The sequence below is a fragment of the Tripterygium wilfordii genome, chromosome 15 (genome assembly GCF_013401445.1).
Source record: "Tripterygium wilfordii isolate XIE 37 chromosome 15, ASM1340144v1, whole genome shotgun sequence".
Taxonomy (NCBI): domain Eukaryota; kingdom Viridiplantae; phylum Streptophyta; class Magnoliopsida; order Celastrales; family Celastraceae; genus Tripterygium; species Tripterygium wilfordii.
The window spans coordinates 1217769-1239961 of NC_052246.1; the positions used below are offsets into that span (position 1 = coordinate 1217769).

Below are 22193 nucleotides of genomic sequence, written 5' to 3' on the forward strand. Positions count from 1 at the left end.
TTTTCTTTGGATCATATGCAAGTATCGACAAACACAACCACACAACACAAAAGCAAATAGTTCCACCACATCATCGATCTTCTTTGGAGAATCACCACTCAAAGTAGACTACTGTTCTTCCATCTCATCTTGAGCTTATTGATTGATGGGTATTTTTGTGTGTGGATGTTGATGACCCCACGATATTTGGTTGGTCGATTAGATAAGTACATTATATATACATATATATGCGAGTTATCTGGTGTAAACGTTTGTAATTTTAAGTTTACGAACGTTTGCTTGCTTGCATCTAGTCATAAGTGAAATAAATGGAGATCCCACTCTACTAATTCATAGAAATAATAGACGCTCGTAATATATAAAGTTACAGGCGTCCACAGGTGAGCAGTCCGATCAATATATATGTAGACTATATATAATGTATACTACTTACATATTTTGAGAATGTAGTTAAACACTAATTTTTTTATCTAGAAAAAGTCGTGTGTTTTGGAGTGGCATGAAGTTTGTCGTGTGGTTTGTGTAAGAATGTGGTCCTCTCACATCCTCGACGGTTGCCGTTTATAAAGAATCAAAGACGGCTTTCTTTCTCGTCCAAAACGGGAAGTTTTGCATGTCAAAAGAACGTGAAGTAGTCAATGTAGTAATCGAAGACCACACATACTTCTTACACGCGCCTGAAGGAAAAAAATAAATGTTTGGAGAGCTAACCAGTTACCAGTTTGCTCAGTTTAGAATAATGCCCTTGCAGGCATGGCCGAACGACAGATTCTAATTATACGTGCATGTATGTACGTAGTAGAAACCTAGTGTCACCTAATTTTGTGTTTACGGTTGGTTGAGTATCGCGATGTCAAGACAAATATCTCACGTCGGATTGACATAACTCAAGTGAATAATATATAAGTAAAAGTATTATATCTTTTACAAAGAAAACGTATTTTTTAGATCTTATAACCAATAGCAACAGCCCATAAAAAGAGTAAATTCATGGAGGTTTGTGGTCTAGAGTGAACAATATCAATGTATTTGGACTTGGATTCATGATACACAACGAGCTTGAAACATGTTTTGACACACATTGCAGCTTTTGACAAATATACCACATTGCTTGGATAAGCCAAGTAATTCGGGTTTATAAAGAAAACTCATATCCCCACATATTAAGAGACTTCTTTTTTTGACTAAAGTGCCATCAAGTGGAAGGCTCAGGAAGAATAAAGTCGTGAGGGTTGGGAACCGATAAACCCAAAGTAGACGATAAACCCAAAGTAGACAATATATTTGATGTGAGTAGCGTTGAGATTTTCAACATAATCTCTGAGCATAACTCGGTCCAGTTGGATAAAGTCTGACATAACTCGATCCACAAGTGTTGGATAAAGTCTGACATAACTCGATCCACAAGTGTAGGAGGGTGTCAAGTATACCACATCGCTTGGATAAGCCAAACAATGTAGATTTATAAAGAAAACCCATATCCCTACCTATTAAGAGGCATTTTCTTGGGCTCATTTATCATTAAATGAGAAGGCACAAGAAAAACAAATATTGCGAATCGAAAATCGATAATCGATAAATCCAAAATAAACAATATATTTGATGTGGTAGGTTTTCAATATAAACTTAGAGAATTGGTGTTGTGCACGCGCGTGAAAGGAGAGTTGAATTAATATTTTTTAAAATTGAAATAAAGTCAACGCGCTGGAAGACTTAATCATCCTATAAAAAACTTCCACGTATACGACAACATGGTCATGATTGAAAATTACTCAGTACCGACGGTTCTGATATTCCGATGCACGCACATAAGATATAACTAGCCCCCATTAAATAAATCACTGAGAAGCGAAAAGGAAAATAGCTCTAATTAGTATTAGCTTTACCAAAAAATCTCCTAATCTAGAGAGAAAAGTAAATATAGAGAGAGAGAAAGAGAAGAGAACACGTAGCGGAATTTGGTCCGCGCGCAACGGAGGACACACAGAAGAACACGACACACAGTCTCTCCTCCTCTTCTTCGTTTCTACTTGCCATTGAATGTTGTTCAGTTGTTAGGTCTCTTGTGTTTTTGGTTGCTCCACAGGATTTTGCTCTTATTTGGTCCTTAATGTCTGGTGAGGCGTCGTCGTCTGGATTGGTTTTGGAAGGGATCGACGAGGTGGAGGACTACATTTGGGTTAGTAATCTATTGCGATTTTTTTGATTTGTTTTGTTGTTGTTGTTTGGTTCCCCGAGAAAATTTGGGGAAAACAGACGACTTTTAATTCTCGTCCATTTCAAAATTTCAATTATGAGCGTAGAAAATGCTGTTTCGGCTAGATTTCTGGGACTGTTTGTGTTGTTTGGTATGGGATTGTTTCTTTGTTGAGACGACCTAGGAGAATTGAAGCTGAGAGAACAAGGATGACAGCAGTCTAATTTGTCTTCCCCTCGGCTTAACATACACCAAACTAGCATTGTTTTATTTTTATTCAAATGTGTTTATTTTTTATCTTAAGGTGTTTGATAGCGAAGAACTATGTGCGGAAAGACAAGGCTGAACTCGGTTTTCTAGTTATTCACTTTGTTGTTGCCGGGAACCCCAAGGGCAGGATTGGCTAATTGATTTACCCTACCTCTGTCCTGAATGATTGCAAATTCAGTGATTTGTAGCTTGAATTCATGAAGGATTAGCTGTTCTAACATATAGTCTCTACTTTAATGTCTGCTAAGTGAATATATTTTATATTTGGATAAGTTGGGTGGATATTTTTATATCCATATTATTGAATTATCTGAGTAATCAGTTAGGTTGTTGATATTTAAGTTTTATTTGTTTTTGCAATGCAGGCAAATGAAGGAGAAGGATCGTTACCATGGGATCGGTTCAGTCATGTTTTTGATCTCATGCAGACTGGAAATCAGGCCCTCGCAGAGCAGCGATTTGAGGAGGTTATTCTCCCCTCTCCACCCATGCTGTTTTAAACTGACAAGAATAATGTACTTTTAAATTTTTGTCTTCTTGAAAATAAAAGGTTGACAGAATAGCTTAGAAGGACTTCAAGTTGATTTGGTTGTTTGTATTGGTCATGATGTCTAAAGTGCCCAAATGATTGCGTGCGTCTTTCACATCCAGCACTCTTACATTTGATTTATAGTGATAACATGCCATCACAATGCAATCTTCATTTTTTAGAAGTCAATCCAGACGCTTGATTGATTCTTTGACTGTATGAGCACAACTTTGCTTTTAAAATCCTTTCTCAGTTGGCTGTTCTAAGATAATTTGAGACTGTCACCATGACAGTTAGTTTCTACTGTTGTGACAGATGTTCAGGAATTGCTTACCTTTGAATTCTATATTCTTCTTGTCTGGTTTGATCAATTAACATTATTGTTTAGGCAATCAATTGTTACTCAAGAGCCAATAATATCAAACCCGGTGATCCTGTTATTCTTGGCAATCGCAGTTCTGCATATATCAGGTTCATATTCATAATCATTAGCCTTTCAATGTCATTGCTTTTTTTTTCTTAGATGGCATGTATCTTAACTGCATTTTGGAGAGGGATTACCCAAATTCCCCATGTTAATTGACTTCTTGCAATGTAACTGTCTTCTTTTATGCAGTTTTAGCCAATTCCTAAAACAGAGACCTGCTTCTACTTCTGAATCTCAACCGTTAAATGGCTTGGATCCTACCATTCATGCTGAAGTATTCCTCTTGCCTCATTTTAACCTCGATTATAATTCTTTTTCTTGGATTAGAACCCTTTTGGTGAAATTTCTACGTCTATTTCAGCTTGCTTTGAAGGATGCTGAGAAGCGACTAAATCTTCGAAGTGATTCAGTAAAATCTTACATCCTAAAAGCCAATGCTCTCATTTTGGTAAGAATGATTGCTCTTTTTAGTTGGTTTTTATGTCTTTCTTGTGGAGTAAAGTGCCAGATGAAAGCATGTCAATTGACCCAAACTCATTTCTCTCTCTCCCTCTCTCTCATAGTGTGCGGATGTTGTGCACACTTCTCTACTCCTATTATTTGTTGTTTTGTTTTTATGGTTTCTTCTTGTGAATTGACAGTCAGAAAAATATGAGCTGGCCCGGGATGTTATTATTTCTGGCCTTCAGGTGGATCCTTTCAGGTACACTATTTTACATTCAGGATATGAACTTCCTTTGTTAGGTTCTTGTTCTTCAGTAGTTTCGAAAAAGCAGATTATGTTAATAGTTTGATATAATGTTAGTCCACTGTAGAGTATCTTATGCTTGATTCTGGCACATGTAGCAATCGACTTCGGGCTTCTTTACAGAATTTGGAGAAAATGCCACTGCAACCCAGTTCTATGGGAAGGGAAAACCATGGAAAACCAGAACGCACAGACGACTTTGACTGCACACTTTGCCTTAAGTTACTATATGAACCTGTCACGACTCCTTGTGGACATTCTTTCTGCCGTTCATGTCTTTTTCAGTCAATGGACCGAAGTCAGTGTTTCACTATCTACAGACTATATAGTCAGTAAAGATTGTTCATCATTTCATCATCTGACCAATTCTTTTAATAATGTCAGGCAACAGATGTCCACTTTGTCGAACAGTCCTCTTTATCAGTCCTAGAACATGCACAATAAGGTGCGTTGCTTCTGTTGCTATGGATATTTTAACTGTATGTTTCATCTATGTACAGTAGGAGGCTTTACTTGCCTACTTGTGTTGTTCTCATTAACAGTCTAGATCATGTATTTGGTCGAGGAGCTATCATATAGGAGTCATGCCCAAGGACATCTAATTGGTATCATCTTTAGTAAATGATTATGAATGGTGGATATGGACCAAGAATGTCCAAATCAATATTTGACTTTTTAAAGTATCATTCTAAACTGAATGGAATTACCAATATGGTTAACTTATTTGGTGAATGTTTTGGTCATCCTTCTTAAATTGTGGTCTTACTTTAGGTCAATAGAATATTTGAATTGTGTGTACGTACAGCTAATCATGTAGTGGGTGTTGGACTAGTACGTAATTACAATCATTAAATTGGTAGAAGCAACATATGGATTGTATGGAAAAGCTATATAAAAACAAAGGCATCACTAATTGTATCAAATTACATGTAAAAGTTCGTTCATTGAGCCCTTTGTATTGTAGTCATGTTCATCAACTTGAATTGTTAGGGACACAGTATGAGTTACTTGGTTTATGCAATGGAATCTTTGTTCTGAAGTTTTTTGTTTCCCCGATATGTTTATGTAATCTTGAAAAGTTGCAGTGGATGTATACTAGGAAAAGTTTTCTTTTGAAGATTTTTTTATTTTTCATATGTCTTTTCTGTTCTTTTGCTAATAGTGTAGTAAGTGTACATGTCAATATATTGTTTTTATTCTTTGGTCTTCTCCCCTTCTTACTTTGGGTAATGGTTTCAGCCAAAAGGTAGAATGTTTTGTCCATGTAGTTTAGCTTTGATGTTCCACATCATATAACATTTTCCGATTCATACCAGTGTGACGCTGAACAACATTATACAGAAGAACTTCTCTGAGGAATATGCTGAAAGAAAGTCAGAGCATGACAGTTTGACAAACTTTGGCGTTGATCTGATACCTCTTTTTGTCATGGATGTTGTAATCCCATGTCAAAAGATTCCACTTCACATTTTTGAATCCCGGTACAGACTTATGGTGAGTTTGTTGATTGATCATTAATATTTACAAATGATAGTTTTCTAAAATGACATGAATTAAGAACTTCTAGGATTTTACAGATTTCCCTTTTTCTTCATGATAATTTATTCTCTGTGCTGGTGATATAGATTGTCTTTGATTCTCTTACTAATAGTTATAGTGCAGGCATTGCTTTATCAAAGGGGCCATTAGCTTTGCCTGACTTTTTCTAAACATAGATTTTTCATTGCTTGCAAATTATTGCTCTCAGTCTATCGAACTCTTTGTTGCTACATAAACCCGGAATTCTTTTTTGTGTACGTGGCAATTGTGCTGATTTATTAGACACCTCTTAGAGAAACGGCAACGATGTAAAGGATCCGTTCATAGTGATCATCAAAGGCTTATCCCAAATAATTTTGGGGTAGCAACTTGAATCCTTAGGAGAAATTAGTTACTTCTTTTGATTCATGTTATTGGGTTTGACTAACTTTTGCACTGGTTGCAAACCTTTCGCAAGCCTACTCTTTTATTTGGACTTGGGACTGACTGGTTTATCTAGTGGAGTTAAAAGACTACTTCTGCTTTTTGAAATTTGTGTTACTGTTAAGATATGTATGACCTGAAGCACATTTTCCTAGATTTTTTTGTGAATTTATCTACACGACGGTTAAACTACTAACATTATATTTATTTATTCCTGAACTTCAAGTTGGCTTCTTCAATCACTATGGCTTATAATTTTGTTGATATAAATGCCAAAACCTCACATATCACTGGCTGAAAGGTAGCTTTAGCGATTTTGACATGTGATTCAGTGGTACATCATAGAGTCTGTAGTACATCATAGAGTCTGTAACTTATCAATACCTGATACCCTACATCTTTTACATTAAGATTTATCTGGATTAACATATTTATCTTCCAAAAGTTGAATATTTTTTCCTTACGTATCATAAACTCTTGATTTCTTGGATTTTAGGTCAGAAGAATTATGGAAGGAAGTCGTCGGATGGGAATGGTACATTATTGTCACTGGTCCTCTTCTTCCCCCCCTTTTCATGCATTTATATAGAATGGATGAAAATCCCTAACTGTTTGTGGTTGTCACTTGTGTATGCATTCATTAGGTTATCATTGATCCTACAACCGGTTCGATAGCTGATTATGCTTGTGAAGTGGAGATAACTGAGTAGGTTGCTTGGTTATTTTTTCTTTTCGTTTTTTCCTTTAAATTGCACTATCTAGGTAAGCATCTTCCTAACATACAATCTGTTCCAATGTAGGTGTGAGCCACTTCCAGATGGACGCTTCTATATAGAGGTGAAATGTTGTTTTGCTTTCATCCTCATAGCTAAATTGTTATGCTTCGTTTCTTTTTTTTGCGCCTTGCGCGCCCTTGCGCATTTAATGAAACTGGATTTTCTCATTAAAGAAATGCTTCAACCATGGACCTACCTTATATCACAAATGTATGGATGCAGCTTCATCAAACAGTCAGCATATGAACTTCTTCTTTAACGAGATTGAGTCGGTAAAATTACATCATCTGAGCCTTATCCCAAACTGTTTGGGATTGGTTGCAATCCTTGAGAGAAACAATGAGAATCCATTACTTCTCCTTTGGTGAAAGCATTCACCTTTGGGATTTAAAATGAAAAGCTTCCAATTAATTATTTGCAAGTTTTCCAGTTGAGTATCTAGTGCTAGTTTGCAAATCTTTCCTACTGTCTTTTCCCAGTGGTTCATGTACTCGTGTATTGAAGCTGGTTCAATAACTTACTTGAATTTTACTAAATTTTCTTTTGTTTTGAGCGATAGTAAAGAGGGAAAAATGGATGATTCTTTTGGTCAGAATTCATGAGCAGAGTTGCAGTTATTATTTCTTCAAATCTAGGTTGATATTATACAATTTCATGTAGGTTGAAAGCCGACGGAGATTTCACATCCTTCGATCTTGGGATCAAGATGGGTGAGTTATATCATATTATCATTGTCAGGCTTTGTCAATTTCTCTAGGAATTCATAAATTATAGTACCCTTTAGTTTCATACATTTGGCTTTATGTTCCTTAAATGTTTTATGCAGGTACCGGGTTGCTGAGGTCGAATGGATAAGTGATAATCGACCCGCGCAGCCAGAAGAAGTATGTTTGCTGCTTTTCTGGCTTCTTATTTTTGTTTTTAGTTTCTCCTGCTTTTAATTTCCAGAACAGTGACAAGAATACTTGAGATGATAGCCTGTATACAATCAGGATAACAATAACGAGACACATGTGATTTATTTGATTGTTCCCGGGGCTTAAATTTGCTGGCATCATTCTTTGTGGTTTATAAAGTCCTTATTTCCTTTCTACAAGATCATATCATATGGCCCCAACTTTTGATGGCATTGAATGTAACATTTGTTAGTGACTTCTGTGAATTGCCCATCAAATGTTCACATCAGGGGCAATTTTGTAAGTTTTTTATGGTTGCTTGCAGTTGCAACAATTAACAATTGATGCAGCAGATTATGCTTTGGTGTGGTTGAGAAGGGCGAGGGAAGCCGCAGGACAAGGTAAACTTTCTTGGGCAACAATTATTTGACTTAACTTCAGCTTTCATTTCTGAAGTTTCTATTTCAAAAAAAAAATCATCTAGTCAATTTCTTCTGGAGAATAGGACTGACTTTTATCTTATCACTTGTTATTTACTGAATAAAGTTTGCCATGGCAGCCATAATCTTCAATATAAAAGTTTTTATAATACAAGGATGTTTCTCCTCTCATGTTCCGATCCTTGATCTTCATCTTTTTTAGACAAATTGTATTAGGAGAATGATTATGCTAAAATTGGTCAGAGGTACTTCCTAACACGTGTGCAATAGAGAAGTTTCGCTGTTTTGTAACGTGTATGGCTTGTAATGTATATATTTCTGCAAAAGCAGTTGGATTGCCACAAGGTCCCATGTCTATATTTTTGGAAAAGGATTTGGAATGCCTCAAGAAGGTCCTATGAGTTCATTAGTATAGATGTAGCTTTTGATCGCACGTATAAAAAAGTCTTATTTTTATTTTTTCTCTTCCCATATTATATCTTGCATTGAGTACTTGCGATTAGTAATAGAGTTTGCTTACAGATCGAAGAAGACTCGAGAAACTTCTTAATGTGGAATCGATGATGCCTAGACCATTGGATCCTGAGCGCTTCAGTTTCTGGGTACTGTTATTATTTGTGGAAAATATATGCAAGGCTTCTTTTTTATTTTTCTGAATTCTAATTTAAACTGGGCTGCAGCTTGCTACCCTAGCAGACAGAAGGCCTTCAGAGAGATTGGATCTCTTGCGCTTAACGGATACGAGAGAGGTACTGGACTTTTTCTTAATTATATGCAAATTCGAGATGTTATTTTACCGAGTCTAACAGATTGTAACAATGAATTACAATGAATTACAATGAATGAAATTCATTGAGCTCATTTCAAGGTAATACCGAATCATGTGACCATGGGTAAGTTTCTATCATTTATAGAAGGGAGACCATGATGATGGTGTTTGCGTTTGGACTGCCTGCCAAGTGCTTGTACTTATGGCTGGGAAAAGCAATTGAGTTACAAATTGGTCTACAGACCAGATCATTAAGATGAGGAATTTTCTGTACAGAATTCTTTTGTTACTCCTTTTGTCGTTCATCACCAGGAGTCAACTCTCCCATCCCCAACTCTCTTTTTTTCCTCTTCATATGACACTGTATATTTAATTATTTTTTCTAAAATTCTTCTGCAGAGGATAACTCGAGGATTAATATTCCTCAGAGCAGCAGAACAACGGTGTAGGCTCCAATGAGAAGAGGTGTAACTGTAATCTTGGATGCTTTAAAACAATTATATAATAGGAGCGATTCAATATTCTTTGGTCCACATAATGTGTGGATCCCTTTTTTTTGTTGTAACATACGGTTGATGATCTGAAATATTTTGACTCAACAAAGTGCATATTTACTACCAGTATTCTTTGATTTTTTTGGGAATTGTGTTTTGGTTTTTGGATTAGTCAAGAGAACTAGTGAAAAGATGATTATTTCCCAATAACAGAAGATTATTTGTTACTATTTTTTTTGTTGGATTAGCTAAGAAAAGTGTCCCCCCCCCCCAAAATTTTTATCTTTATTCATAATCAATGGGTATTCCATGCGTCACAAAGATTAGAATTAGGATGGGGGGCAATTTTTGGTGCAGGCAGGCATTGAGTGCTTAGCACGGTATAGGGTGATATTACGTGCATTGGACTTCCAGGCGGGCATTGAGTGGTTAGCACTGCAGTATAGGGTTGTTACGTGCATTTTAGACTTCCATTGTTGGTAAGTTCTCTTATTTAAAAAAAAAAGGAAAGAATCTAAGATGCCATTGTTGGTAGTTATACTAAGCTAACAATGACAGTGGGTTTTAGAGGCCAAACGCACAGCTCGCTATGGCTTCTCACCTGTTTTTACCAAGTCTTCTCTTATCCAACAAACAAAACTAGAAGAAACTCACAAAAAAAATACACAAACTGCCCTGCACGTCCTTCCCTTACTTGCTCTCAACTATCTTCTCCAGCTGTCCATCCATTTCTCAATCTACAAAATCTTGCTCCTTACTTGCATCCCTTGTCAATTACTAGATTCTCTGTTAACCTTGTTCTTGCTTCACTGTTTTGCAGAAACCACCATGTCCACCACCCTTTCTCCGCTACCGCCACCGCGATAGCACTACCTTTTTGATAAATCACCAGTTACATGATCAGAATGGGAGGTGATAATCAAAAACGTGGAATGATCTCCGGCCTTTCTCCTCTTCTCCTCCTATTTAACCTCATAATTTTCACTTCTGCAAGGCATGATCACAAATCTCCTTCTTCATCTCCCTCTCCATCATTACCTGTATATAATCCTCCTGATAATTATCTCATTGACTGCGGTTCGGAACAACGAACTCAGCTTGAAGATGGTAGAACCTTCAAATCTGATCCTGAGACAACAAGTTTCTTACAAAGCACTGAAAACATAAAAACTTCAGTTGATTCCATTTCTCTCAATGATTCCTCTGCTCCTTTATCAACATTTCCTTTATGTAGAACTGCCAGAATTTTCTCTGAAAATTCCATCTACACCTTCTACATTACCCAGCCAGGGCGACACTGGGTTCGTCTCTACTTCTACCCACTCCCTCACCCTCGGTACAATCTAACCGACGCAGTTTTCTCTGTCAATGCTGATAAACTTGTCCTCTTACATGAATTCTCTGCGAGGGATAATAGTCGGGTTGTTTTCAAAGAGTACCTTATTAACATTACTGGAGAAAGATTCTTTCTTTGGTTCAAGCCTGATAAGGGTTCTTGTTCATTCATCAATGCCATTGAGGTTGTTTCAGTGCCTGATAGCCTCATCTCTGATTCAGCATCCACAGTTCCCAGTGGTGGAACTATACAAGGCCTCTCCAACTATGCCCTCCAAGTCCTGTATCGATTAAATGTCGGAGGATCCACCATAACTCCTAAGAATGATACATTGTCAAGGACATGGCTTCCTGATACTGCATATAATGCATTTCCTCAAGGGGCTCAAAACAAGTCTGTTCCTCCCGGAGATGTCAAGTATCCGCGAGGTGGGGCGACGCCTTTTATTGCTCCAAATTGGGTTTATGCAACTGCGGATCAGATGGCAAATTCAGAAACAATGCAACCCAATTTTAATCTCACTTGGAAAATGACTGTTGATTCAGGATTTTCTTATTTGATCAGGACACACTTCTGTGACATTGTGAGTTCAGCCCTTAATGACTTATACTTCAATGTATATATCAATGGCTTGATGGGTGTGTCCGGACTTGATCTCTCGAGAACTGCAGGTAATCTGTCCACAGCATATTACATTGATTTTATGCTCAATGCCTCGGCCATTAGGAACTACACCATCATGGTTCAGGTTGGTACTGCCAACAGTATAAACTCAGGCCTGCCAAATGCTATTCTTAATGGATTGGAGATAATGAAAATGAGTGATTCTGCGGGGAGCTTGGATGGGTTATTTAGCAGTAAAGAATCTAACAAAAGCCGAAGGAAAATGAAGATTGTAGCCGGTGTAGGGCTTGCAATGGGAGTGACAGCAATGCTGTGTCTTGCCTTGGTTTATATCAGGTGGCAAAGAAGGCCTCAAGACTGGGAGAGGCGAAACAGCTTCTCGTCATGGCTCCTCCCCCTCTATTCCAGCCACACTAGTTTCTTGTCCAGCAATAGCAGCTCTAGAAGATCGAGTTTGTTTGGTTCTCGAAAGAGCAAGAGTTTTTACTCCGGCTTCTCCAATCAGGGTCTAGGCCGCTTCTTCACATTCAGTGAATTACAGAATGCCACACAGAACTTTGATGAGAAGAAAATTATTGGTGTTGGTGGATTTGGTAAAGTCTTTCTGGGAATCCTTGAAGAAGGAGTGAAGGTTGCCATAAAACGAGGAACCTCAGGATCAGAACAGGGCATAAATGAATTCCAAACTGAGATACAAATGCTCTCAAAGCTCAGGCATCGTCACCTGGTGTCACTCATCGGATTCTGTGATGAGCAATCAGAGATGATTCTGGTTTATGAGTACATGGCCAATGGGCCGCTCCGAGACCACCTCTATGGCACCAGCCTACCTACATTGTCATGGAAGCAGCGGCTGGAAATCTGCATTGGCTCAGCTCGCGGATTGCATTATCTTCACACTGGTGCAGCACAAGCGATCATCCATCGCGACGTGAAGACCACAAATATACTTCTAGATGAGAATTTGGTGGCAAAGGTGGCGGATTTCGGCCTATCCAAAGCTGCACCAATGGAGCAAGGCTATGTTAGTACTGCTGTGAAGGGTAGCTTTGGATATCTTGACCCTGAGTACTTCAGGAGGCAACAGCTTACTGAGAAATCCGACGTCTACTCATTCGGGGCAGTGCTTTTCGAGGTTCTATGTGCAAGGCAAGTACTAATCCCAACGTTGCCAAGGGAGCAAGCCAATTTAGCTGAGTGGGCAATGCAGTGCCATAGGAAGGGCTTGCTTGAGAAGATCATTGATCCCCATATCGCGGAGACTGTTTGTGCGGAATCCCTGAAGAAGTACGTGGAAGCTGCAGATAAATGTGTAGCGGAACATGGTGTTGACAGACCTGGGATGGGAGATGTGTTGTGGAACTTAGAGTATGCTTTGCAGCTTCAAGAGGCTTCTTGTCAGATTGATCCTCCAGAAGATAAGAGCACAAACCTCATTGCTTTGGAAAAACCAAGCCCAGTTCATTCTAATGGGAATTCTGCTGCAGCTGCAGTGAGTGATGATTCAGAAGTTGGTGTAGTTTCTCCTATGTTTTCTCATATTGGGAATTTCCAAGGAAGGTAAAAAGCCTGGTATCAAGGAACTCAACTAAATTCAAAGGTTTTCCCAAGCTTTTATACCGAATTTCATTCTTTGCAGATTATGATGGTTAGAAGTGTAAACGGTCAATTACGGTTGAATTTTTTTCTTTTAAAATTTTTGACATGAAACAAGCTAACCAATCGGTCAGTTATCGATGGTTAATTCGATCGGTTCTTTCTAAATTTTATTAAAAAATAATTGATCGGTTTGACAATTAGTTCAATTTCTACAATTTTTTAACACTCCAAGTAAATATATTTGTTAACCGAACGGAGATAAGTGTGAAAACTCTATAGACATACGCCTTTTACCGAAGCGGATAACCAGCTTGCTATCCCGGTGTGGTTGTATCACATCTCCCCAATTGTCAAATTGCAATTGCATAGTATTTTTGGTCCCAAAATAATAATGAGGAAAAAAAGAAAAATTTATAATAAAGATATTTAGAGGGGAAGGGATGTGGTCACATTTCCTTTACTTCATTGGAGATCTTTTACACATGACGTGGCCTTTTCTCTATCTCTACCAAAATATCTAAATTCCAAACACCTTTTGCTCTTTTTCTCTCTCTCACCTTCCACGTATGCACTCTGACTAAAATACACCATTACCCCCCACCACACCCTCCCCGACCAAGCAGTCTCGTCCTTCCGTCACAGACCAAACGAACGCACCAGATCCACTCCACTCTTCTCCTCCAGCTCACGTTAGCCATCACCACTATCCCGTCTCACCAATAGTATAATACTCTTGCCTATTAAACTTCCGGCACCTTAGACTCCGGAGACGACAATCCCTCTCTATCGCACCTTGTGCTAACTTGCGCTGGTCTGTGGTGATCCGAATCTAGCCGTCGATCACCACTCGGTCCCGCCCCCACCGTTTTGATCCTGGAAGTTCAGTAATTTTTAGGAAGAAACGCGTATGATCTCAAGTCATCGCTTGCCGTTTATGGATGGAGGCTATCATGCGCATATCGGGAAAATGGAGACTTGTTTGAAATTGCTTCTCAAGTCGGGTGGTCTGTGTGCGTATGCGTAAATGAGTTTTCCGATCCGAACCCTAAACCTAACTTCGCTTCCGATTGGGTTCAGGGGCGGGAGGTTCCCCATGAAGGTTTTCTAGTATTATATGTGAATCTCTGAGCTTCGTTTGTGTGAAGTGGAGACTGTGGAGTAGGAATTTTTTCATGATGGATTGTAATGGTGAGATTAATTTTAGTAAGAACTGTGGTGCTGTCAGTAATAGCAAAGGACGTGATGGGTTCATTGATAGGAGCAAAGTCAGGATTCTGCTCTGTGATAGTGATGCTAAGAGTGCGGAGGAGGTCTGCAAGCTCCTTTTGAAGTGCTGTTATCAGGGTATAATATCCTCTCCTGCCACTTAATTTTGCTGAACTATAGTCAGTTTTATATTTCTAATTGTTTTTGTTTTCTATTTCTTATATTATTTTTTTTCCTTATAGGTTGTGTGTGTTGCTTACTGGGTGTTGATTTGGTTCCTTAGAATATTGTGTTAAATGTTCGTATGAATTTATGATTTTTGGATCAGTAGGAGCTCAATAGCTCATAGATTGTGGATATAAAACTGACAGTATGAACTTATGGTTTGTGTATAAAACTGACTTGCGATCTTAATATGAGTGACATGGATAACTTTTGGAGTTTTGGGCAATGAATATTTTTGTTATGTTGTAGAGATTTACTTGTTGGATCCTTTTTTTTTTATAAATTTTATGTCTGAGAAGATGAGGATAATCTTTAAACGTGCAATGATGCATTCAAAAGTTGAAATAGTATTTAATAGTCTTGAGTCTGGTGAGTGGTGAATGATTTTTGTTTAGGCTTGCAGAGAATTTGAAATAGGAAAGCTTTCTGTAGTTGTATTTTGATTGTTTGAATGATTAATTCAATTTGCATTTCCAAATGTTAATTAGGCACTTGTAGGGCTAGAGAACTTGGGGTTCTATTCAGTTAACAATAAAATTCAGAGTATTGATTCTGTTTTCAAATATAGAGACTTTTATTTTCCAGTTTTATAGTATCTTAAGTAGGTGGCGGAAGTAGAAACTAATTTTCCCCTGTGGCTTTCTGGGTTACAAGGTTTATTAGCATCATGTAATCGGAATCAGTTTAAATTCTGGTTTCCTATTTAATTTAGAATTAATGTTTTGTTTCGCTGACTGATTGATCATGTGAGGGAACCTGCTAATTTTAGTACTAAATGCATATTCTTGCTCGCCTAGTCATGTGCAATTTTCATGATGACTTTGCCTTCAATATGTTTCTCCAGTAACTTCAGTGAGATCAGCTAGACAGGTGATTGATGCACTGAATGCCGAGGGATCTGATATTGATATCATACTTGCTGAAGTTGACCTTCCGATGACCAAGGGCTTTAAAATGTTGAAGTATATTGCAAGGGATAAAGACTGGCGACGCATTCCTGTGATAAGTAAGCTTGTTTTGTCATATTTAGCGAGGGGATTTCTCTCTCTGCAAATCATAATGTGGTTCTAATCATGAAATTTCTTTGGCTTTGATAAGTGATGTCATCACAGGATGAGGTTTCAATCGTTGTCAAGTGCTTGAGGCTTGGTGCTGCTGATTATCTGGTTAAACCTCTGCGCACCAATGAGCTGTTGAACCTGTGGACACACATGTGGAGACGAAGGCACATGGTCTGTTCTTGTGGTTTCTTGCCCCCGCCTCTTAGTTTGGTCCTCTTTTTTCTTGCCTCAAGTTAATGTCCATAAAGGTTAACGGCGGCCCTTCAAAAGGGGGCCAAAAGAAACGAGTAAAATATAGTCCATAAAAAGGATGTTGCATTGAATTTTTATTTCCTATTCAAAAAGTAAATAGGATGGTGAAGAAATTAGGATTGACCATTTCTTGGGTAATTGGGGTTGATGTCAAAATTTTGAAAAAATCGTAGCTTTCTCTCAAAATATCTTAAATTTCCAGGAAATTCTAAGAGTGTTTAACAGTTTGCGCTGGGGCTTATATAATGTGACTAAGGTGGTGTCTTACACTCTTACTTGCTTCTGACATATGTTTATTTTCTGCCCTTGAATTTGTATGATGCATATACCTATAAAATTTTCCGAATTTCACTGAATGTATGTTTGCCTTGGCAGCTTGGACTAGCAGAGAAGAATATCTTGAATTATGACTTTGATTTAGTGGCATCAGATCCCAGTGATGCTAATACGAACAGCACCACTCTTTTCTCAGATGATACCGATGACAAGTCTCGTAGGAGTACCAATCCAGAGATGGGGATGCCAATTCATCAGGAAGATGAGGTGAGTTTGATGATGTGATATTGGTTTTGTTCAACTATGTCAACAGCACTATACATGTAAAATATAGACCCTGTGAATAGCTGGTACAACTCGTAGTGAGATATGGAATAAATCTCAGTTTCTCTATATCTGGGCCTAGCTCTAGTCTTGTATGTTGTGCTATTCCATCTACTTCTCGTTCATTGTAAACTTGATGAACATCAGTCATATGGAAGTTTATGTTTCTTGAAGTACGCATTTACATGTTTTTCTTTTACAGATTGCTGCTGGTACTGCCGCTGCTACTGCAGCTGTTGAGCATCTATACTCTGGCTTGGTGGAGAATCAACTAGATGCACCAGTTGTTGGTGTCTGTCGAAAAGGTGAGCCTTGTCTCATTATTCCACCGTCTTCCACTATCATTTGGCAATAAATCAATAATTTCATATTTTTTGCTTAGATTTTTAGTGAATGAACTTTTTTTTGGGGTAACAAGAAACACACATGAATAGGACTACATACAAGAATTGGTTGCAGGGAAGTTATTATTTCTAATATATATTCTACCATTTTTTGTTGCAATGTTATTGTCTTTGCTGATAATTTATGAATTTTCAAATATACTTCTTATACTCAATACAAGTCATATGATTGTTTTTTCAACGTGGTAAAAGTTATTTTACATGCCATTGTGTTTGTTAGGAACTTATATTTTTATGATTCTCTCTCATTTATGTTAAACAAAATAAACAGTCATTTGTTTTAGTAATTTAATGCTTTTAATTTTTTTTCCTTTATGCCTGCTTTAAATCGTAGAGGTTTATGCATTAAAGTGATGTTACTACAAGCATGGTGAAATATGATTTGTGCTATAATCATCAGGATTTGAATGGATAACTAGTCATCTTCGTCTTTCTTCTCTTCTTTCGGACTTTATTTATATTATATGTTTTGGTAATAAATTTCAGAGCAACTACCATCTGTTCCAAAGAAGAGTGAATTGAAAATTGGTGAATCTTCAGCCTTCTTTACGTATGTTAAATCAAGCATACTCGGGACTAGTTCCCAAAAAGTTACCCAGAATGATGAAAACAGTGCTCAGCATTCAGGGAAAGAAGAAAAATTACAAAAAGGTGGTCAGCAGGTGATAAGTGAAGCCCCAATGCATGAAAATGGAGATGTGTGGGAAACCTATTCTCAAGGAGATGACTTCCATAGTGGTATCAGCATCCCAGATTCTCTTTCTATGGAGAGATCTTGCACTCCAACAATGTCAAGAGAATTTTCACAAGGGAATTGCAATGGAGAAATTTTCCCTCAGGGCCTTGCACATTCAAGAAATGAACACCAACTCGATAATTCTGGTTTATCTGAACAGACACCTTATCCCTATTATATGTCAAGGATTGTAAATCAAGTTATGATGCCGTCATCAGCAAAGATGTATCACGAGAATGTAAATCAGGTTATGATGCCGTTATCAGCACAAAGGTATCAAGAGAATGCACATGACCAACAGAATAATGTGACCGCCTCTATGCTACCTCATTACAGTCATCTTCCACAATGCCCTCCTCATGTTTCGGGGATGGCATCATTTCCTTATTACCCAGTTAGTATATGCCTACAACAGAGTCAGGTGCCTGCTACTCATTCATGGTCATCCCTTGGGAACTCAAATTCTGCTGAGGTTAAACTAAATAAAGTTGACAGAAGAGAGGCAGCACTGATAAAGTTTAGGCAGAAAAGAAAGGAGCGGTGTTTTGACAAGAAGATAAGGTATGTGAATCGAAAGCGACTTGCTGAAAGAAGGCCTCGAGTACGAGGACAGTTTGTGAGGAAGGTAAATGGTGTGAATGTGGATCTTAATGGGGATCCTGCTCCTGCTGATTATGAAGATGATGAAGATGAGGAGCGCAATGCATTAAAAGATTCTTCTCCGGAGGATGATGCATCGGGATCTTAGTGTCTTTTAAGTTGCTGGTTCATGAGGAAGGTACTTTTCTCCCATTTCATCTGGTACTGGTAGTTAAAGCTGTTCAAGAGTTTGTGTGTTGATAGTTGTTCCCTATGTGGATGGATGAGAACTTTGTTCTCCACTGATCCATCGAAGTATGAGATTCGGTGTTGTGAGGACATAAACATTGGTGAGATCAAGTGTGGAGACATCTGGTATTTCAAATGAGGGCACCTTTCCCCAATTCGATGCTGGTATATCCGCTTGTTATGTGAGAAGCAAGATCGTCTCTCCAGAGTTTTATTGTTATATTATCTCTGTGCTCGAAGTCTGGAAGTTCCATATATTTGCATTGTCATATTCTTTCCAGGACATGTTAAAACTTTCAATTATATTCTCAAAGAGAAGGTGATCATGTAGGAGATGCTATGGTCAGACGGACGGACAGCAGTATATATATAACCCAATTTTCCTTGTTTACTATACAGCCGCCCTAATTGTTGGTTTAGGAAATGATATTTGTGTCATCTTGAAGGGCTGGAATTCTTGGATTAAAGTTAAACGTCATGACAAGATCAAAGGCTCATGTTTTCAGCCAAAGAAAGGTGATAAGTACGGTTACATGGATATATAAGACAGGGAGCTGAAGAAGTTGGCAGGTCCTCATAAATTACACAATATTTAATGCATACAACATATTCTCAACATAAATCATAGTACATGCCCTTCATATTCCCACCTCACCTCAGGAACATGAGATTAATAAATCTACATCCATCTTACTTGAGCATCAGACACCCTGGTGAGCCAAATCGCGGATCCCTTATTTGCATCACTCTGAATGGATTATTAATCCTTTTGCCACTAACCGGATGCCAGCTTTCTGTTGATAGTCATACGGATCCAACGAAAAGTATGCATCCACAAAGGTTCCAGGTTCGAAGAACCTGCCGAGTTCTGCAGCATCAAATTTGCTGAACACAAGCTTTTGTGCAGCTCCAGAAGGTTTTTTCTGGTACATCTCAGTGGCGTATTGAGCTACATCCTCATTTACTACAGTGGATATGCTGCAAGAATAACAAAGAATGTGAGACAATTTCTTGCATCGACTTTCATAACTCTACGAGGAAAACACCAAAAAATTTGTGAAGAATGTGGATGAATATGAGCAACTCCATTCTAAGGAAAAGCATTCCATTTGTCTCAACTCTTGAGCCAAGGCAGTCATCTCTTTGTGGCCAACGCAAGAAGGGAGGAAAAACAAAAAATACAATAGTAGATAGGGCTTAGAAGTAAAACATACCGCAGTCGTGCTGTAGGATAGTTGGAGAAGCCATTTTTTCTGATGATAACAGGATTCCATTCTGAGCCGCTATCAGAATCTAAGGACATCTTTTGCACAACACCATCGCATGCATCGAGAACTCTACACAAAGTTGGATCCACATCCACTACAAAACTCAATCGTGGCCGGCCAGCATGGTCGACAAACTTCGTGCTAATCCCAAACCGCACTATCAGACGAGAACAACATAGCTGCAAAGGGATATCTTTATGCAACAATTTTGTTCTCTTACGCCCATGATAAAATGGTACTAGAGATGCACTGATATCGGGAAGCCAAACTTCATCAGGCGAGACCCAGCTTTCAGTGAATATGTCCGGAAGGCTCGACTCCTGCAAATGTGAAATTTTTTAACTTGATTAAACATATGATCAACTGAAACATGTATGTCTACTCCCGTCCAACTTAACCATAATTCACAGTAGATAGTATGGAGAGAGAATATTCGTCTCCAGTCAAAAATTCTTCAATAGTTGGTCTGCAAAGATTTGTCTAGGGTTTATATTATATTTGTCTAGACAAGAAAAAAAAAAAGAATATTGTAAACAAGAAATACCCTTGAGTGTGATACAGTTCCGATAAATTTTGAAATGACTATATCAATAATCGATAATCATAATCTTAATAATAATTAGTTATTGCCATTGATATAGAATTACCAAGAATAAAACTGTTGCACAGTACTTTATAACTTCAAGGTTCATTCGCACATCATCTAAGCTCCTGAAAAAAAAAAAAAAACAAAGAAAAAAAAAAGAAGAGTGAAACACAATATAGTTAAATACAATGACCATCCACAGAAAAGGTTAGATCGAATAACTCCCCACATATTTGCAGAATTACCTATGTATCTGCCGTCTGAGCCCAAAATATGTTGCAAGAGTGTCCATCTGCAAAGCTTAAGAAATACTTATTAGCAAGTAAGAGGAATGACTTTTCAGTATATCTCATCCGAGCCTTTGATTTTGATATGAACTCAATCGAAAACATGCATTAATTTACACATTCACCCGTCTAATCAGAATCCCATGCAAAGGTGTTGGGGGGGTTCTGTGGGTCTGTGGTGATATCAAAAATACACTCCATTAGCGTGACATACGTGACTCTGGGCATGAAACGTGGTACCAAGATGCCGAGCAGACATGCTGCCAAGGTGGCGAACAAGTTCCCACCTAGCTGCCAACCATGGCACAGCCGTGGTGCTGAGTAGCTCTGAATCCCACAATGACAAAAAGATGTATCTAACATATAGATATTTTTCTCTCCCCTTGTAAATCCATGAATCAAGTAACTAAACGATCAATCTTTAATCTTACTGATGCATCCATGAGCACAATTAGTAACAAGTTATCCATAAATTTAATATGTATCAGGGAGAATCACAAGTATGAGAACATGCACTCCATTTTTATGACGGAGGAAATTGAGAAAACTGACTCCAGTTTTCATCTCTACAATATTGGTGCCCACAAACCACCAAAAGGAATACCTAGGTTCCTCCTGAGACTCTGAGAGTTGAGGGCATATACAGATGCCCCAGAAAGAAATGGCAACACCATGTGGAATCAAATTCCGAAAATTTCAAAACAGTTGTTAGAAATTCAGTAGGTTTACACAGAACCATATAGCATTGCTATGTTTCAGATGAAGAATGCAAAACACAATTTCCCAATCACATAAAAACCAGGCAACTGACGGCAATTTTCTAGTAAGTAATGGAGCACAATAAACATTCAAATACCAAATGTAACAAATTCACATATATGCATGTAGTGAATGGTTTAACTAACCTTCATGTCACCAGCTCTCTTCCCAAATCTCTGTCTCAACAAGACCAAAGAATCAATTATCCACTTCGGCTCCGGCGGAGGCCGATTAATCTCCTCAAATGCCTCCCTTATCATCCTATGGTCAAAGCTGATAATATTATGCCCCGCCCAAATCCGACCTATCAAGACAAAACAACTCAATTTTTATTATTGTTCCAATTTCGAAGTTCAAGGTACAAAGAGAGTAGGAGCGAGACGAACCATGGAGAAGGTCATAAACGGCGTTGGAGATTTCAGCAAAGTAGGGGGCAGAAGCAATGGCGTCCGGCGTAATGCCATTGGAGCGAGGGGAGAGGGAGTATATAAGAGACGGGTCAGCGGGCCGGACCAGAGACGAATACTTGTAAAGCTCCTCCAGCTTCATTGGGCACACCAAGATAGCACCAAATTCAAGTATGGCGCAACCCTGGTTCGCCTTCGGCATCGTGGTTTCAACATCGAAGAATGCAATTTCGGATCTCTCGTCGTTCGAGCCCATGAGGCTGACGATGATTCTTGGGTATCTTGGTAAGGTGGGTTTGGCAAATTTATGATGAAAGACTTCATTTTTATAAGCTCCTCCCCCTTTTGTTCAGGAAACCCAGACACAACACAAATTTACCTTTTGGGAAAGAAGTTCAGGTGGAATTGGATTGGAGAGGACAAAGACGAACACTTTGGCATCTTTGCTTTTTCTTTATGGCTTCAACAGCTTACCCGGGAAGAAATCTCCACTTTTGAATTTGAAAG

The 22193-nt window shown here is 38.3% G+C and overlaps 3 protein-coding genes across 3 annotated transcripts; 2 read left to right on the plus strand and 1 right to left on the minus strand.

Moving 5' to 3' along the window:
- Nucleotides 1-1861: 1861 nt before the first annotated feature.
- LOC120016758 (probable receptor-like protein kinase At5g61350) lies at nucleotides 1862-13047 on the plus strand. The gene is made up of 20 exons (XM_038869668.1): nucleotides 1862-2179; nucleotides 2833-2934; nucleotides 3385-3467; nucleotides 3613-3697; nucleotides 3785-3871; nucleotides 4065-4126; nucleotides 4270-4469; nucleotides 4556-4616; nucleotides 5488-5665; nucleotides 6630-6668; nucleotides 6778-6839; nucleotides 6934-6970; nucleotides 7570-7619; nucleotides 7736-7793; nucleotides 8131-8206; nucleotides 8768-8847; nucleotides 8926-8994; nucleotides 9160-9231; nucleotides 9866-9963; nucleotides 10413-13047. Exons 1-20 carry the CDS (start codon nucleotides 2111-2113, stop codon nucleotides 13030-13032), a joined length of 4188 nt encoding a protein of 1395 aa, XP_038725596.1. The 5' UTR covers nucleotides 1862-2110; the 3' UTR covers nucleotides 13033-13047.
- A 632-nt stretch (nucleotides 13048-13679) lies between these two features.
- On the plus strand, nucleotides 13680-18712 carry LOC120016936 (two-component response regulator-like APRR1). The gene is made up of 6 exons (XM_038869938.1): nucleotides 13680-14411; nucleotides 15343-15504; nucleotides 15597-15730; nucleotides 16187-16354; nucleotides 16614-16716; nucleotides 17302-18712. Exons 1-6 carry the CDS (start codon nucleotides 14240-14242, stop codon nucleotides 18297-18299), a joined length of 1737 nt encoding a protein of 578 aa, XP_038725866.1. The 5' UTR covers nucleotides 13680-14239; the 3' UTR covers nucleotides 18300-18712.
- Nucleotides 18713-18913: 201 nt separating this feature from the next.
- LOC120016937 (protein NEN1-like) lies at nucleotides 18914-22112 on the minus strand. The gene is made up of 6 exons (XM_038869939.1): nucleotides 21666-22112; nucleotides 21426-21583; nucleotides 20479-20525; nucleotides 20295-20358; nucleotides 19594-19967; nucleotides 18914-19357 (listed from the first exon to the last, which is right to left on the minus strand). Exons 1-6 carry the CDS (start codon nucleotides 21940-21942, stop codon nucleotides 19123-19125), a joined length of 1155 nt encoding a protein of 384 aa, XP_038725867.1. The 5' UTR covers nucleotides 21943-22112; the 3' UTR covers nucleotides 18914-19122.
- Between the last annotated feature and the right edge of the window lie 81 nt (nucleotides 22113-22193).